This window comes from Moschus berezovskii, chromosome 15, assembly GCF_049115385.1.
Source record: "Moschus berezovskii isolate FMDL1 chromosome 15, NW_MosBer_1.0, whole genome shotgun sequence".
NCBI classification, from domain to species: domain Eukaryota; kingdom Metazoa; phylum Chordata; class Mammalia; order Artiodactyla; family Moschidae; genus Moschus; species Moschus berezovskii.
The window spans coordinates 84,659,677-84,677,472 of NC_142474.1; the positions used below are offsets into that span (position 1 = coordinate 84,659,677).

The window sequence follows — 17,796 nt, forward strand, 5'->3', positions numbered from 1 at the left end:
TTGACGTGACACCTTAGAAGAAGACTGGAATCAAAGCATCGTCTGGTTCCTGCGCTTCCTACAAACACACGTCTATTTATTCTCATCAAGCTGTGATGTCCCTAAGTGATCCTAGTGAGACAGCTGCCATGAGCCTGGCTTCCAGTACGGGTCCAAAAGGGAGGAGACAGATGACCTGGCCAGTTGAAGAAAACCATTTAGTTTACTCAGCAAAAAGGGGACATCGTACATAAAAACCCAAATGAACTTTTTGGCCAACCTGATATCATCTCTCAGTTTTTATCCTTTAATCTCTAGGTTTAAATTTCCTAGCAGTAATTACCCCTAACCTCTGCCTGTAATTCCAACAGCACTCAATATGAAGTCTTCCTGAAGCAATTAAAAAAAAAAAAAAAGCCCTCATTTTTTTCATGCTAAACTCTGATATCTAATTAGTACAATAATAATTTCCCCGCTTATCAGGATAATTGCATCTTTGAATATATATTTTCAGACTGGAGAGCTCTGTTGCACTGGCATCTTCTAGAAGACTGAATGCAGGCCTGTTTTGTTACCCATTCATTTGTGACTTCAATCATTACTGTAAGCGCATCCTCTACAAAACAAATGCTAAATTATACATTGTGTTATCTTTCCAAGTACATTAAATTTTTAAACAGACCAGGAGGAATGATCATGTCACAAGCTTAAAATAAACTAAGCTACAGGGTGGATTCCATAACTTCATTTAATATTGATAGCAGCTCCATTTAAATCTTTGAAAAGCAAATACCTTTAATAAATTTCATGTGAATAATTATATATTTTGATATAACTATCATACAGGAGTGTGCACACATATAAATCTATAGGTAGAATTATATACATTTCAATATATACCATATAGATCTTTTTTTTTTTCTCATACTTTTCTCTTTAGTAAAACAAAGCAGTTTTACTTGTACATGGATGTGGGATGCTACATTAAGTCCTGAGTGATTTGAGGGATCGTTAATAAACTACAGTAAATTCTAGTCTTGCAGCTTAAGATCCAGTAGATTCAGTAACAGAAATGTGAACGAAATGTTTAAAAATATGCATTCAATGAGGAAGTCATTTTGTGCTTAGCAGAGAAAGCTTGAACGTGCAGGACAGCCATTTGGTAAAAACTTGAATATTCAAGATTAAACGAATATCCTATTTCAATGGATTTATAGAAGCTGATGCAACCTACATCCAATGTGTCAAGCATGGAAGACTCCAGTCATGATTGGACTGAAAATCCCTTTCGCAGAATATGAAATTCTGTGTAAACATCAGTGCTTAGGATTATACAAAAAGTTCAGACTCAAAATGGGGAAAAAGGAAAATACAATGAAATAATTTAAAATGCTTTTCTTGGGATACAGCCAGCCACATGGAAAGGATATAAAAAAAAAAAATAATAAGAGTATTCTGGTGAAAGGGGAAACCAGATGAAAGTCATTGGGGAGGTCTGACCAGCCACCCACCAGGGAAGCCCCAGGCTGGCTCGGCTCCAGGGGCCCAGGGTGACGGAGCCTCCAGGACAGACTCTGCACACAATGAGAAGGCCACATTCACCCGTGATGGGCAGGGGCAGCCGCCCCTCAATGTCACCGTGGCCAGCACGGCCCCGGCTCTGCTCAGGCACTCGGAGGAGGCGGTGAGAGGTCCAGGCCCCTGGTGAGGGGCTGCTCGGATGAGAAGGCACTGTGTGGCGAGGTTCCATCTCCAGTCCTACCCCGTCCCGTGGCTGCTGTAGTCGAAGACACCCTTCTTGAAGAACGGCGAGAACTCGCACACGGTGTGTTTGGACAGCGTCAGCCCCACCTTGTCGATGTGCAGCGGGGACGTGGCCGACTGGAGCATCAAGCTGAAAAAGTCCCTGAGGTACCGCTGGGAAGAGACAAGAGGCAAAGACATGGTCAAGACATGGGCAGGGAGGAGTCGGCGGGGAGGAACGCCTAGAAACAACGCCCCTCCTGGCATGGAGGGGCTGCCACTGTCAGAAACAGCGCAGGGACCCTCCTCTGCTGCCTTCCCCACGTCGGACCCACCTGGGGAGCAGCCACGGCGTCCAGTGTGCGGGTGACACTCTTGGCTCTGACTCACAGGACACTGTCTGCAGACAATGCCCGGGGAACACCGGGCAGCGGGTGCTGAGGGTGGGGTCTGCCTTCCAGTACGGTGCCAGCAGTTAATACCCCGCTTTTTCAGTCAAGTCACATGTGCTAAGCCACTCCAGTTGTGTCTTGACTCTGCAACACTATGGACTGCAGCCCGCGGATTCATGTCCCCCTGCCCAACTGACTAACAGAAAGGCCACTAAGAGGAAGGAGAACAAAACTGCTAATGGTCTGCACGATGCTAAATGCACATTTTTACTCTTATTGACCAGGGGGGTTTTTGCAGAAACTAATGTCTCTGGCACTAATATATCTTCAGTCAATAATGTGTCAAGTGGCACAGGTCCTCTGTGCTTTACGGCCTTCTTTTACACAAAAGGAAAAGAAACACTGCAGGCTAGAGGATCCATTGTAAACACGAACATTTACAGACTGACCAGTAAAGGAAGCTCTTGCTGAGATTAACTGCTCTGAACCCTGTGCTCACCCCCACCCCAACCTTTGCACAGGTCTGTGGCAGCACTGGCCAGCTCTTCTGGCACCAAATTCACAAAGCTGCTCTGAGTCCAAGACCCGAGATGCTGGGGCTGAAGTCAGACACGGGCACCAGCAAGATGAGTTAATGGAAAAGAGAACATGCAGAAATATTTAATACAGTTCCGGTATGGCAAAGGTACCTATAACTGAAAATGGGGTGTGTGGGGGGTGGTTTTAGGCCTGAATCTTTATTACTGTTTCGGCTTATTTAAAAACTAAAAATCCTATCACAAACTCAGAAATTAAACATAGTAATCACGGACTCTGAATAACAGAACAATTTTGTCTATGAAACATGGTCTAGAACAGCGGTTCCCAAGCAGGGGTGATCTGCCCCATAGAGATTTTCACGGTGGGGGGGTAGGCATGCATCTAACAGGAGAAGGCCAGGGATGCAGCTAACATCCTACAAGCCTCTGTGCAAAGAATTATTTACCCCAAATGTCACTAGTGACACAAATAATGAACCTGTGGCCTGGGGGAAGCCAGCTGGCTGAATGAATAGCCCACCTCAAATTTACCTCTGAAAGGAGACATTCTGCTCAAGGAAAATCTGTTAGCTACTTTCTTAAAAACAGTAACAGGGACTACTAATAATCAACACTTGTACGGTAATTCATGCTTTCTAAAACTCTAACACCCAGTTCTTTGTGTTTTATGGAAGTATAACTGATGCCCAGTGGCTGCAGGGCCTGCAGAGTGCTGACACATGGAGATGTCTGAGAAACCGGCACCAAAGCAAGGTGACAGACGTTCGGACCACACCCAAAGGGGTCCTGCCCACCCAACTGGGGGTTATCTTCACACTCTGCCTCTGCCTACCTCTTCTTTTTTTAAAATTACCGTAGCACCCATTACCTGGTGAGCAGGGCTAGTAATCCAGAGAGGAGACTTGAAAGCAAGCATTTTTAACTCAGACTGTTTCCCGTGTTCAATATTCTTAACTTCCTGATCTCATGGTAATCGCTCAAGAAAGGCTCTCTAAACAAAAAGCAGGTCAAGGTAAGAAGGTGTCAGAACCAATTGCTAGAAAATGGACACTTTGCTCCAGGACTTATTTGCATCAAAGAAGCAGAAGAGAACATGCCTTGACTTCTCTGGGAGCAGAAAAGCCGGGAACATCGACCTAGAGGGACCCGAGGTCCAACAAACACGGTTACTGGGAAATACGGGTCTGGCAGAAGGGGGACCAGGGCCGCCCCCGCGGGTGAGCGGTGATGGCACCCCTCCGTGGGGTGAGGCAAGATCCTGGCCGTCACCTCAGCAGCTCCCTGCAGCCCACGCCCCACGGCCACACTCCAGCGCAGACCAACGGCCATGCCACCTGCCTTCCAGATGCTTGTTGACCGGATGGGAACAGATGACCCATCAACATTTGTCATCGTTAGTTCACAAAGCAGGGGCCCCTTAAAAGGCCAAGAGCGCCTGAAGGGATATTGAAAAGAGAAGAAATAGTAAAAGCCAGAAATAAAGTGCAAAGAGAAAGTCCTGGAGAGCCCCTTCCCCGCCCGGGGAAGCCCCGTAAAGAGAGAGCAAGGGAGCAGCTGCCGGTGATGGCTCTCGTTAAAATGAACGCATCAGCACGCCTCGATGAAACCTCCAGATACAGGAATCAGAACCAGCTGACTCTAAACATGATGGAAGAGCCTCTTCTCTACAATGAGTCTCTGCTCAGCAGAATCAGGTGGCCTTGGCTCCCTCTTCCTAGACCGCTTCCTTGGTCAAAGACAGGCTGTGAGTAGGAAGTGTTCTTTGCAGAGACCTCGGCATGCTCCGAAGTGAAGAGGCGACGTGTGGCCTTGGTTGGCTGTGTCCAGAGCCACAGGCTTGCAGTGGGCTGAGCAAATTCTTTCTGGTGAGTGACAAACCCAAACGACCAGGGCTGGGGCAGGGGACACAAGAAAGAACTAAAATTGCAGAAAGTGCCTGGGGTCACAGACAGCATCTCATTTTCTGTAATTCCCATTGTCCTGGGCCCACTGCTGAGTTGGGGGAAAGTGCTTGCAAGCAACCTTGATGACTAATATTGATGAGTTCATTTTTAAAAATTGAAACATACAGAGAGAAAACAGCATCCATCATGAATGTACAGCTTAATGAGTTTTCAAAAAGTGAATGCGCTGGTGTGCTGAGCACTGGGCTAAAAACACTGCAACACTTTTAAAGCCCTGGCAGCCCTCCCCATACCCCGTCCTCCAGGGTAACCACCACTATGGCTTCCTGTGCCACCGATCAGTTTTGCCAGGTTTTGAACTTGATACGATGGGATCCCACAGGGTGCACTCCTCTGTATCTGGCTTCCACTGCTTACCACGATGCTTGAGAGACTTGCGCACCTGGGCAGGTGCGCCGTGGTCTGCTCGTTTTCACTGCTGCGTAGTATTCCATGCACCCATACCCACCCACTTACTGAGGTGGAGGGGTATGGAGGGGCGATGAGTTTGGGTCTTTTGTCTGAGCTTCTTCAATAATGAAATCGACTTCTGTGGAACAGTGTCGGGTGAATCAAGTTTATTACTATTCCTACAATAAAGAAGCTTAACCTTAGGGCTTGAGGCCTCAGTCTAATGTACTAGAATATCCTAATTATATATAAAATACATACTTAAGTACACACATTCATATTAATAAACTCTGCTGCCTGTGCTCCCAGTATTTTCCACAGCACCTGTGGCCAAAGAGAGAAAATTCAAGAGCTTTCCTGTCAAAGCTCTCTCTCTAATGTTGAGTCCAAAGACACCCCCACCCTCCCTGTTGTGTGAAAATAAGTCCAGGAACTAAGCTACCTCCCCAGGGCAGTTTACTTTTTACAAAACTCAAGGACACCAGGAGTTTATGTGCTTCTCAGGGTCAGAAGGGCAAAGCAGGAGAAGGATCTGTGAAATCCAATATCCAATTTCTGTTTCTTTCACACGGCTTCTTCTCCATGAAACTCAGAGAAGCAGACAAGTTTCAATCTCTGTAGCCACTGTTGTCGCTCAGCCGCTAAGGCATGTCCAGCTCTCTGCAAACCCATGGACGGCAGCACGCCAGGCCTCCCTGTCCTCCATTGTCTCCCTGAGCTTGCTCAAACTCAGGTTCACTCAGTCGGTGATGCCATCCAGCCATCTCATCCTCTGTCGTCCCCTTCTCCTCCTGCCCTCAATCTTTCCCAGCATCAGGGTCTTTTCCAATGAGTCAGCTCTGCATATCAGGTAGCCAGAGTACTGGAGCTTCAGCTTCAGCAGCTGTTAGGGATCACAGAAGGCCCGCAGGACACCTGGCTGCCCTGCTGGCGGGGTGGGGGGAGGTCACATCCAAGCCTCTGCTCTGTGAAACACCCCAGAGAATGGTGGCTGCACCTGCCATGGTTGGGAGACATTCCAGCCCTGCCTCGGAAAGTCAGATGAAACCCAATCTTCTTTCAGTAAGACTGAAAATCAGGAAATGGAATGCAGAGCAAGAGGAGGTCTGGGATGTCCTGAGAGTGAGCAACCGGGGAGATGGGAGGGACTGAGAGGAGGAGGAGCCCAGAGAGAGGCCAGGGCCCAGCTGGGGGAGGGGGAGGGGGGCAGGGTTGGGTCAGGGGTGGGGCGGAGAGAAGAGGAGGGCGGGGGACCACACACCACGCTGGGGATGGAGGACCCTGCTGCTGCTGAGTCGCTTGTCGTGTCCGACTCTGTGCGACCCCACAGATGGCAGCCCACCAGGCTCCCCCGTCCCTGGGACTCTCCGGGCAAGAACACTGGAGTGGGCTGCCGTTTCCTTCTCCAACGCTTGAAAGTGAAAAGTGAAAGTGAAGCCGCTCAGTTGTGTCTGACTCTTAGCGACTCCATGGACCACAACCTACCAGGCTCCTCCGTCCATGGGATTTTCCAGGCAAGAGTACAGGAGTGGGGTGCCATTGCCTTCTCCAGGAGGACCATAAGCTGCTTTCAAAGATGGCAAAAAAAGGTTTAAGAACAATAGATATGTTAGACATTTATCTAGGTTTCTTTTAGCTGCTTGGACCAACATATAAGGTGTTTTCTTATCAATGTTTTTGGAAAATCAAATTTAGATGACAAATCTTTATGGCACACTTCAGTACTGATGCACAGCACCTTGATTTCAGAAACTGACTTTCTTCTACAGATTGTGGGCATATATATATATATATATATATATATATATATATATATATGCATGTATTTTTTTAAGTCAATCTGCACAGGGGCCTTGAGCGGGGTGGGGGGAGGCAGAAGCCACTGGGAGACATGGGCCCCGTGGGTCTGCTCCAAACATAATGCTAAATGGCCTGTGGTTTTAAAAACTGCCCCCTCCCCCCAGAACAAAATCAAAATCCTGTAAGGGACCATGAGCTTTCAAAACAGGAGGCCGAGAGATCAGCATAAGGATGAGGGGCACACAGACTGCCAAAGACGCCCCGCACCGGCTCCTGACTCCTCTCCAAAGGGGTTCTTTCTGTCCTTTAACTCGTACTTGCCGACACCCCTGAGCTCCTTGGGAATGTCCCCCACACACACACACCAGGCCGGCCAGCGATCACCTCGTTCCTCTCACAGACAGGCCACTGATCAACAACCTGCAGTGCTCCAGGCACAGTGAGAACGTTTAATGGTTTAAAGATCACAACAGTGTGTGAGACAGAGACTATTACTATCTCCACCTTCTCAGAGAAAAAAACCGCAGTCCAGGAGGCATAAGTGCCGCCCTAAAGGTGACGGTCGGTGGGAGTGTGAGGGCTCACAGCCAGGTCTCCCGTGTCCACAGGCTGGTCTCAGCCCCCGGGCTCCGTCCGCAGCGTCCGCCAGCCCCCGCTTCTCGGGCTGACCCTCCCCCTGGGCGCTACCCTCTTACTGGGCCGGGCTGATGGCACTGGGCATCTCACTGTCTGGCCTGACGGTGCTCTCATGGGACAGGGGCACAGGGTGGTCTAGAGTGAATGCTCCACGCAAACCTGGGGCAGAGGCCTCCTTCCTCACGGAGGCTACGCACCTCTGCTCACATTCCCAGACCTTCCTCACAGTGCCTTGCTGGGCACTGGTCATGTCTCGACCACCCTTCTGTTCCCCTTCCCAGGTGACATTCAGATTCCCTTCTGAAAAAATACCTCTCCATTCTTCGGGGATGGGCCATATGGCTGACTCATCTTCTGGGATGGGCTCCTGTAGCTAAAGAGCTCGTGAGGCCTGCAGGGATGCAGGTCTGGGGCAAGCCTCCCCCAGACTGCAGAGCTGGTGCCATGGAGCATTTTAAGAGTTTGCGTAAGAAACCCGGGGCAGAAGCAGGAGAGCTCTTGGTCTGTCCATTCCCAAGCCCACTTGCTCACCAGGACCACAGTTGTTCCCTACTGTTTGCCATCAACACCCCTGGCGTGTCGGCAGGCATCCTTCAGGAATAAGAGGAAACCTCCCACTTACAACACACCCAGTTCTGGGGGGAGGGGCCTGCAGTGGTCTCAGGGCATCTGCCCAGGGTGCCTCTCTTACGACAAGGTCCATCCTGGGAGGCTTTCATACATACCATCTCAGATAGGTCAGCCCATGCAAGAGGTGTATTCCCAGCCAAGCATTCAGCTGAAAGACTCCTGCTCCAAACCCAGATACACACACGGGCCAATCTTTAAAATTCAACACCATTTCAAAAGTCAACCACTAAACATTATTAATCTTTTGAATCAAAAACACAGGCTAATATGGTCTGTTGGCTGTGTTAATCAGTTCTGAAAGGCGAAACACACTCCCTACAGCAATACAGGGCAATTCAGCAAGAACTCAGTCAATTATCTTAGAGCTTCAGCCTGGTACCTCAATCAATACACTGCATTAAGGGGGGAAAATGAAATATAATGTGCTGCTACATGCTACTTCACTTTAGACACTTCTGATGAAGGTCATTATATTAACATGATTCATGTGTGACCTATAATACCATTTCAGTGGTGGCTCTGGCTGAAAGGAAAAGGACTCAAGTTCCTGGAATAACCTGGGTAGAAGCTGGACTTGAAGTAGCTTCTGCTGGGTTTTTCCTTTCAACTCAGGAGCTTCTGGATGAAACGCTAGTCTGCTCATAGGGAAGGCCTCATGCTCTATAGCCCATCCAGGCAAAAACCTGGGAGGTCAGAGGGACGTTACATGGTGTTGCCGCCCCCATCTCACAGCCATCCCCCTTTCAGGTCTGGAATCTAGAAGGAAGGGCAAGTCTGAGAACAGGGAAAGGAGGGGCGGTGTGTGGCACCCAGGCCCAGGGAAGGATGTGAACAGGGAGCACGGCCAGCGTGTGGAAGGCTCAGCCTGGGGAAGGGCAGGGTCTGAAGGAGAATCCTGGGGCCTTGAACCTGGCTGTCGAGTCTGCAGGTATTTGTGTGAAGCCTTTCTGGGCTCAGGAGATCCTATGACCCCTGAGACAGTCTAAGGAGAAGGAGAACAGGGGTCTGCATCCTCCGTTTCCACATAAGAAGACTGAGATCTCAGGAGACAGGGACTTAGACAAGGGCAACGACTGTAAGAGGCAAAAGGACTGGCTCTTCAGATGCGGGAGAAAGCCCTCGAAATTCTCACGGAGAACCCTTAAGCCCGTAGCGCTGAGGTATAAATGTAAATGTACGTGCAGCCCCGTTCTTTGGGGGCTGTCCACGCCCTGCTCGTGTAGGCTCAGAATTTACCCTGAATTTCAGTCAGCTGCCACCCCCGCATGTGTGGGTGCGTGAATGTGTGTGTGCGTATAAGATGTGGGAATGAGAACAGGGCCTCAGAAGCATTTCAAAGACTTTACCTTTTTTTATCCTTTGGCTTCCTTCCTTCTATTTTAATTAACCGGGGGATAAAATCATGACCATTTTATAAGTTTCCGCTTTAATAGGGCTCACGGCTGTAACTGCAGCCTACTGCTTATTTCACGGGCGGTATTTCACCCCAGCTGTGTCATCTGAATGATTTCCCGGCTATCTCATTGTTGTGGAGCACTTTTCATTTTACAAAATTTTAACACCAATCCATAATTTAATTTAAAGTTATTGAAATTATTAAAATTGAAATGTTCTTTAAAAATGTAAAAGGGCTTGAGCCACCTTTCCACCATGACATATTAACAGAGAAGGCAGTTCAGTGGCATTCCTCATTTCCAGAACTCATTAGCCATGGTGGCAGCGTAAAGACAACTCTCAGTCCAATAAGACTTAGAGGGCTCATTTACCTTGCAGTACTTGGAGAATTAATCATTGATTGATGTGCTCTAAAGATGAATCGGACCTGGATGGAGACACACTGGGATATTTCTAGACCCCAGAGAGGTCTAGTCATCACTGGCCACGTGCTATGAACCAACCCAGGCGGGTTGATGTTATTCACGGTCAAGTCTTCCCAGTTTTAAACTCCCATACATTCTACTCTGAACACCTCTCTCTGGCTATTTGAGGAATCCTTTCCCAACATGCCTCCAAATGTCCCCATGCTCTGATGAAATTAGGACAGTGTTTGACAAGCAGCGTACTCAACCACTGCAGTTACTGCACACCTGCTCCCCACGAAGTCACACGGGGAGTGGGCACTGGGTGTTGACAGACACAGAGCCTGCCCTCCTAGGGCACCTGGCTGCCCACACCATGTCCTCATGGTTCAGAGTCATTCTTCCTGGTGCTGTGCTTCCATCATCTAAATCCTGCTCATCCTTTAAGGATTAACTCAAGGTTTATTCTCTGTTGATGCCTCTCTCTTCAGACCCCATTCATGAACCCAACAAACAAATATTTAACTGAGAGCTTTCCTCCTGCCAGTGCTACTGGGGATTCAGTAAAAGACAAGCTTCATTTCCATCCTGAGTAACATGCAGGCTTTTCAGGGAGATAGGACAGGGAAAGCAGGAATTAAAATACGGCTCAAAAAAAAAAAAAAAATAGGAATGAGATTCTGTTAGAGCACCTAGGAGAGGCAGCCCTGGGGATTGGAGACATTTATGCCAAGATCTGAGGGGTGAGTAAGAATCAAGCCTGTGAAGATACTGGAGAAAGATTCTGAAGGAAGCCTGTTCCTGGTAGAGGGCAGAGTGGGTACAAAGCCTCATAGTGGGGTAGCAGAGCTTGGGGCACGGCCAGTGATCCAGCAGGACCGGACTGTGCTCTATTTCACATGGGGGAGGCACTTCTGCACTGCCCACCAGATTAGTTCTCAACCACTCCTTAGACCAGGGGTCCAGTATGTGTCCTGCCAAACTCTCTTCTCTCTGAATCATGGAGTCCTGCCAGGACAAGTCCTGTGACTTGCTTTAAAGAGTGCCCTGGAGGTAATGCTGAGAGTGAAGAGGTCAACTTGGAGGTTCTGATGCCCTGGCTGAGCCCAGTCTTCAGTGCAGCCGTGATCCAAATGCTGCCACATGCACGTGCCCTGACCTGACAGTGACACTTGGAAAAGGTGAACCACCCGGCGGAGCCCTGCCCATGTTCCAGAGTCACAGCGGCATAAGCAATAAAATGGTAGCTTCTTTAAAGCACCCACTTTTGGGGTAGGTTATCACTCCGTAAGAGATTACCAAAATACATGTATTTGGGGAAGAGGTAAGAGGTGAGAGAATAAATGGTATTAGTCAAACCGAACAGAATAAGTTTCTTTTTTTCCGTTTGTAATTTATGACTAGCCATAAATTACAGTCCTATTCCACTTCACACCAACCTCTTCCAACCTTTTCCGTGTTTCTAATGAATAATTCTGTCTTTGCAGGTACTTCTTTCCTACCCTAGGTTTTAAAGTAAATACTTAGAATAAGCAGTCATCATTTGAAATATGGCATTTATTTTTTGATATTAAATAGAACTCTGAGAGCTCCCACTTAAAATTCATCAGGGTGAAAATGTTAGTCTGTGATTACAGAATCCGAACTATTCATTACAGCTATTCAGAGAATCTTCTTTATGAGTTTAATGACATAAGCATATTGTATTGAATTATTGTGGTAGTGCATCAATCGGACTCATAAATTTAATATACTCAGTCTGGTTCACATATTTTAATAAAATCTAGCAAGCTTTAAAAATTTTATAAGGGATGTGCATTTCAAGTCCATATGATATTCAATTTTTATAGGTTGACATTTTGGCTTGAGGTATTAAGTAGCTTCAATGATCCTGATGACCGAGCCAGGTTGAGCAGCAAGGTCAGGGTGAAACCCCACAAACAAACATGAGAAAGCCAAGGTCTGCTTGAACTGAGAAGCTTGTTGAGCCTTTCTCCAGAGCACAAGTGAACAGCAGTCCCATCCATTTGGCTTCCAGAGTGGAAGAGAGGAGTCTAGTGTTTGGTGTGCCTGTGAGCCAGGAGTGACAGTCTCAAGGGACACACTCTCAGCTTTGTTTGGTGAAAGCAAAATATGCCAGGATGCTGGGAGAAGCCCAGCACCCAGGACTCACTCTGGTTCTTTGACTTCTGTTTACTGGGTCTCTTTGTAAGAGGTTGGTAACCGGCTAAAGACAGATGCAGAGCAACTTGACACCCTCAGCACAGAGGTGAGGCTGGAAGAGAGCCCTGGAGACACATCCTGGCCAGTGGGCTCACACGGCAGCTGGTCTTCCCTGTGAGCCAGCGCCTCGGGCACTTGGTTACCCTTCAGCCACCACGTGGGGACAGCACAGCACAGGAACAGGGTCCCTAACTCCTCTGCTTCCTCACCGGACTGTCTTTTAAGGATCAGAATATTAAATGAGCTACTGTCTGTAAAAGCGCTCGGGGCAGGGCCAAATTCACAAGGAGTCTTTATTAAGTCATCGACACTATTATCTATACAGTTTGGTCCTCTGGAAGTTGTTGGGCAAATCTGTTAACTCTCTCTTCTTTTACATGGGCATAAAGCATGGAAGTATTTAATGTTTTCCCTTTCAAAGGAAAGTAAAGGACAGCAAGAATCTGGAATTTTTTTCCCCCAAAGTCACCGAGTATCAGTCACTGGCAGACCCTTTATTTCAAGAGTTGCTTTAAAGATGGATGACTTCACGTGTTTTTCAAAATGGGGAATCATATTAAAAATAACTTAAAAAATCTAACTATAAGGTAACTTAACTATCCTCTGAAAGATCATTTTGAATAATGAGATTATGTAAAGTGCCATCTGGGGAAAAAACAAACTCCAAACCCTATTCTTTTGTTTCTAAGCTCATGACTCCTCCCAGCATGGCATAAGCCTTCAGAGAGGTTCCTGACATCTGGAAAGAGAAGGACGACTCCCAGTGACCAATGTAACTGACAGACTGAACTTGCTGTGTGGCATGTCCTGGCTACAAGGCACTTAGAGAACTGGTCCTAAAACACCTGAGAACTACTGGCACCCCTAAGCTTCCACCCCTAGTGCAGCCCGGGAACAGGGTGCAGTGCGATGCTTTGAGACCCTAAACAACAATCTCGTCCCTTTCCACCAGCTGTGCCTGTGGGTGAGCGGGATGATCCTTCCCTTTCAAGCTGACCTAAGGTCCTCTATGTAATCGATGGCACATGTTTCCTGGATGGCCTTGAACTGGACCACTGTTGAGTAACACTGAATCCCTGAATTCAGGGCCGGGGGGTAAGCTCTGGAGACTCTAGGGGAAGTAGACCCATGCTCCATTTTTGTTCTTTGGGCCAGGAGCCCCTGATGCTCCCTGAAGGACTATTTGCCTGGCAAATTATCCTCCTACCTTGGGAGTTATTTCTCAGGGTCCACATGCTGCCTTGCGCCCCAGGGAGGAGCCACGGTCATGTCCCAGGTTTGAAGAGGACTGTGGCCCTGAGTGGTGGGCCTGTGACCCTGCCCCACAGAGAGGATTAGCTGGAGACCTGGATTATCTGCTCCATTGACCCCCTTCACAGGGACTGAGGTTTGGTGATGACACAGAAGGTGGAGGTGGGGAGAAAATCCAGACCAAACTTCTCTAAATGCACCATCTCTAATTTTCAAAAAGGACAGAGTAGGTCTATAATTCATAAAGGGAAATGAAAATAAATTCCTTTACCAAACAGATATTACCTACAGAGTTAAGCATCTCAATGAAAAATATATATACGTTGAATCTGTGTGCTTCCTGAAAGACACACTCAATTAGATGGCTGACACAGAGATGGCCATTAGGTAATTAGATCTCAGACAATAAAAGGCATGGGTTTTCTTTTCTTAGGACCTTAGCTTATAGCAAAACATCATGGGTTTAAGAGGATCTTCTTTCTCTCAAAGGGTTTTGCTTATTTACTATGGAGAATGAAGTTTATCAAATCAATTTATAACGCAAAGTCAAACTTTAGGGTTAGGGTTAGGGTTAGCCACTGTCCTGGACAGGTCCTAAAACCCGAGGATCCCCTGCAGGAGACAGTGAAGGACGCTGCCAAGCCGGGGCACAGACTCGCGCGCTTCCCTGGACAGCGGCGTCTGGCTGGGAGAAATGCCGAGCAAACTCCGTAAGCAGCGATCTTTGAGTCGCCATGACTTTTCGTATCTGTGCCTGTTTTCAACTGCAGGGCAGGACAAGCAGGGCAGTGCAAGTCAGAAGGGACTGACAGGGCGTGGGTAAAGACACGAGCTTACAGATTAAAAGGAAACCTCGCCAGTTAAGGGGCGCTGGGGACAGCAGTAGGGCCATTTAATCGGAGAAACAGGGGGTTAACCTGACACCATCCACAGACTCTGCCACGAGGAAACTGCCCAGCAAAGTAAGGAAGGCCAGTTTATACGGACTGTGCTATTCACCTGAACATACCCAGACTCTTTCTGATAAGGAACTGCAAATAAATGCAGTTCTGTGAACTGGAAGGTGAGCACTATAAATGGAAAAGGAAAGGGGAATCATAACACGCAGCAAGAAGCACAGATACCCCAGGCTGTGGAGACAGAGCAGACGCGGCCCCTCACTGCCCACAGCACTCACCAGCGTCTGAAGCACAAGCCTTACCTCGACCCCTCAGCTGGCTAAAAACAACCCATTGAGAAAAAGATGACGGCTTCATTTACTGCCATTTTCACCTCTGATTAGCAACTTTTTCTTGATTTCAATAGCAGTTTCTTAATTTCACTTATAAATAATACGAGACAGGTGATCTCAATTAGAAAATACATTAGAGAAAGTCTGTTTTGTTTTTTTTTTGGGTTGCCTGGATTATAGATGTAAATGTAAACACTTCGCAGTGAACTGCTGGGAATAAAAATAAGCCTGTCTAGAAAAGGATGAGAGCTTTACATGAGCAAACAATAAAGATAAAAACTGTATGGAATTGGAACAAACTGATGTTCTTCTCCATTTGTTCCCCCCAAACACTGTCTCGAAGCGCTGCAACTACACTGATTCATTGCCGCTATGAAAAACCAAAGTGGCATGACGGAAAAGAAAACGACTGTCTAGGGAAAACAAACAACCAGTAGAATCCCGAAACAGAGACGCAGTTTACAAAGGCAGCAAAGGAGGTCTGCGGGCCCAGGACACGGCGAACACCTTTCATCTAAGAAAAAGCACAACTCATTCGGCAGACAAATCTGAATGAATGGAGTGAAGGGGACTGAAGCATCTTTAAGAAAGCCTCATGCCGACTGGCGGAGAAGGCAATGGCACCCCACTCCAGTACTCTTGCCTGGAAAATCCCATGGATGGAGGAGCCTGGCAGGCTGCGGTCCATGGGGTCGCTAAGAGTTGGACATGACTGAAGCAACTTAGCAGCGGCGGCAGGCAGGTGTTTGTAGCAGAGAAAAGATAATTCACCTGTGTTGATATAAATAGTGATCAGAGAACTTTATGGAGACAGGACAGAGACAGCAGCTCTTAAAAGCACAGAAAGAATTCTGATCCTGTCTTTGGGGCTGCTGCAGCAAAGGAAATGTACGAAGAGGAACTACACTGACCCATGGAAATACACAAATCAAGAATTTCTGGAAGCAAGAAGCAAGGCTTCCAGGTTTATAACATGAAAAGATGCAAAAGGAACCAGCGCAGCTTTAAAGCAAAGGAAGACAGGGTGAGAGGGACCACGTGGCACAGAGTTTCTCAAACCTGCAGGGAAGAACCAGCCGAGGGAGGGAGAGAGGAAAAGCAGAGGGGAGGAGGTGAGAGAAGCCTCAGGCCAGGAGGCTCAATACAGCCAAGTGGGGCTCCAGGAAGGGGAACCAGTCACAAAAATCTCCCAGAGACGAAGGGCACGAGATAAAGTCCATGCAGACAGAGGCCCAGAGAAGGGAGGGGCTGCTCACCAGAGAAGACCTCCAAGCACTCCAAACGCTGGGGACAGAGGTGGACAGAATCATGACACGGACAAACGGCTGGACATCAAGATGGCTTCGACCCGCCTGACACCAGCACTGGAGTCAGAAGACCGTGAAGCAAGCTAAGCTACAGGACAAAATAGTTTCCAACTAATCTCTCCTGTCCAGTCAGGGGCGGGTGAAGAAAGACCTCATCAGACATGTCTCTAGAAATGCACCTCCTGTGCGTCCTTTCTCAGAAAGCTCCAAGGGATGTGCTCCGTTGAAACGAGGGAATAAGCCGAGAAAGAGGAGAACACGGAGCACAGGAAGGGGATATAACCCGAGAGGGTGCAGAGGAGGCTGGAGGTCAGGGTGGACGTGACTCAGGCTTCTGCGGACGCATCCGTAACTGTCACTGAGCTTAAAAACTATACACATGTAGGACAACAGGTTCACACAAGCACACTCACACACACATGAACGAGCAGCAAAATGGTCAGAAAGGATATATGTCCAACCCATAAGAGCAGCGTGAGGTCCTCTGAGAGCAAAGACTGGGGTCACTTATTTAGGGGTGACCTTGTGGCTTCCCTGGTGGCTCAGCTGGTAAAGAATCCACCTGCAGTGCAGGAGACCTGGGATCAATCTCTGGGTTGAGAAGATCCCCTGGAGGAGGGCATGGCTACCCACTCCAGTATTCTTGCCTGGAGAATCCGCATGGACAGAGGAGGCTGGTGGGCTACAGTCCACGGGGTCGCAAAGGGTTGGACATGACTGAGCGACTGACACACTTTGGACATGGAAGCAAAGGGATGGGAAAGCAAGAGAAAGACAAAGGAGAAAAGCCACAGAGGGGCCGCCGAGCGGGCACAACCGTGCTCACACGGGTGGGCTTGGGCCCACTGGGGATGCTGAGAAACACGGACACGCACTTCCAATCACCCTGGAAAGGCTCCCCACGGAAAGACGCGGGAGGCTGCGGGGCCCCTGCAGCGCCTCGCCTCCCTCTGGTTCCCAGCTGGGCTGGGTCCTCCTTGGCTTTGGAGGAGGCCGCGGGGAAGAGCTGAGAGGCCCTGGGGACACGGCCCACACACGCTGGACCTGCCGGGCAGGACCAGCATCACCTGGGGGCTACAGGGTAGGGAGGAGCACGTGTGAGCTGAAGGATGGGCCTGGGGGATGAAGGAGATCTCAGCCGGGGTTGTAAAGACGGGGTGCCCATGCTGGGAGCCGTGCACTGCGCGTCAGGCTCCGCTCCTGGCCTGGCTGCCGACCCCGCCGTGAGCTTGCACTGTGACTTCAGCGTGTGGTTTTCTGATGAGGACTTTCTGATTTCACAGCAAGCTCATTACTTTCCTAAGGCTAAACAGTCCTTTTTAAAGGAATTAAAACACAAGTTTTATCGCAACCTTAGGCGTTAGGAACTCAGGCGAATGGGGTTTCATGCACTGAACCTAAGTGAATCTATCATCAAGTGACTGCAAAGCATTCAGATGATGGAGGCGCCCATGAGTCCACGCCCGCCAGGATGGACTGGGACAGGTTGGTGGGAGAAGTCGAGACGGCTGTCGGCACGGAGCCCCGGGACTGGGCTACACCGCAGTCCTTCCATGGACTCCTGGGCTTCATGCTTTCACAAGAGTGGCCTCTTGTTGTATTATATAACTCTTGTTGTATTATATAACTTGTTGTATTATATAACTCTATCTATAGAATCATATCTACACGCAATATTGACAATCTCTAAAACTGACATCTTTCCACACACCTATTAGCTACACAGCTATAACCTCTCTACTATACCTATATAACTATATTTAAAACTACGCCTATAATCATATTCACATAATATAATCTACAGTTAAATCTATATATCTTATTAGATGAAGGACAGAGAAGCCGGCCCATGCTGCAGTCCATGGGGTTGCGAAGAGAAGGACACGACTGAGTGACTGAACAAGAACAAGAT

General features: G+C 48.3%; 1 protein-coding gene across 2 annotated transcripts in view; it reads right to left on the reverse strand.

Annotated features, from left to right (window-relative positions):
• Nucleotides 1–709: 709 nt before the first annotated feature.
• KIF16B (kinesin family member 16B) overlaps nt 710–17,796 on the reverse strand; it is a 288,977-nt gene continuing 271,890 nt past the window's right edge. For both annotated transcript variants that reach the window (XM_055426370.2, XM_055426381.2), the window contains one exon: nt 710–1,896. In XM_055426370.2, the coding sequence (XP_055282345.2) occupies nt 1,738–1,896 (159 nt within the window). In that variant the 3' untranslated portion in view covers nt 710–1,737. The remainder of the gene's footprint in view (nt 1,897–17,796) is intronic.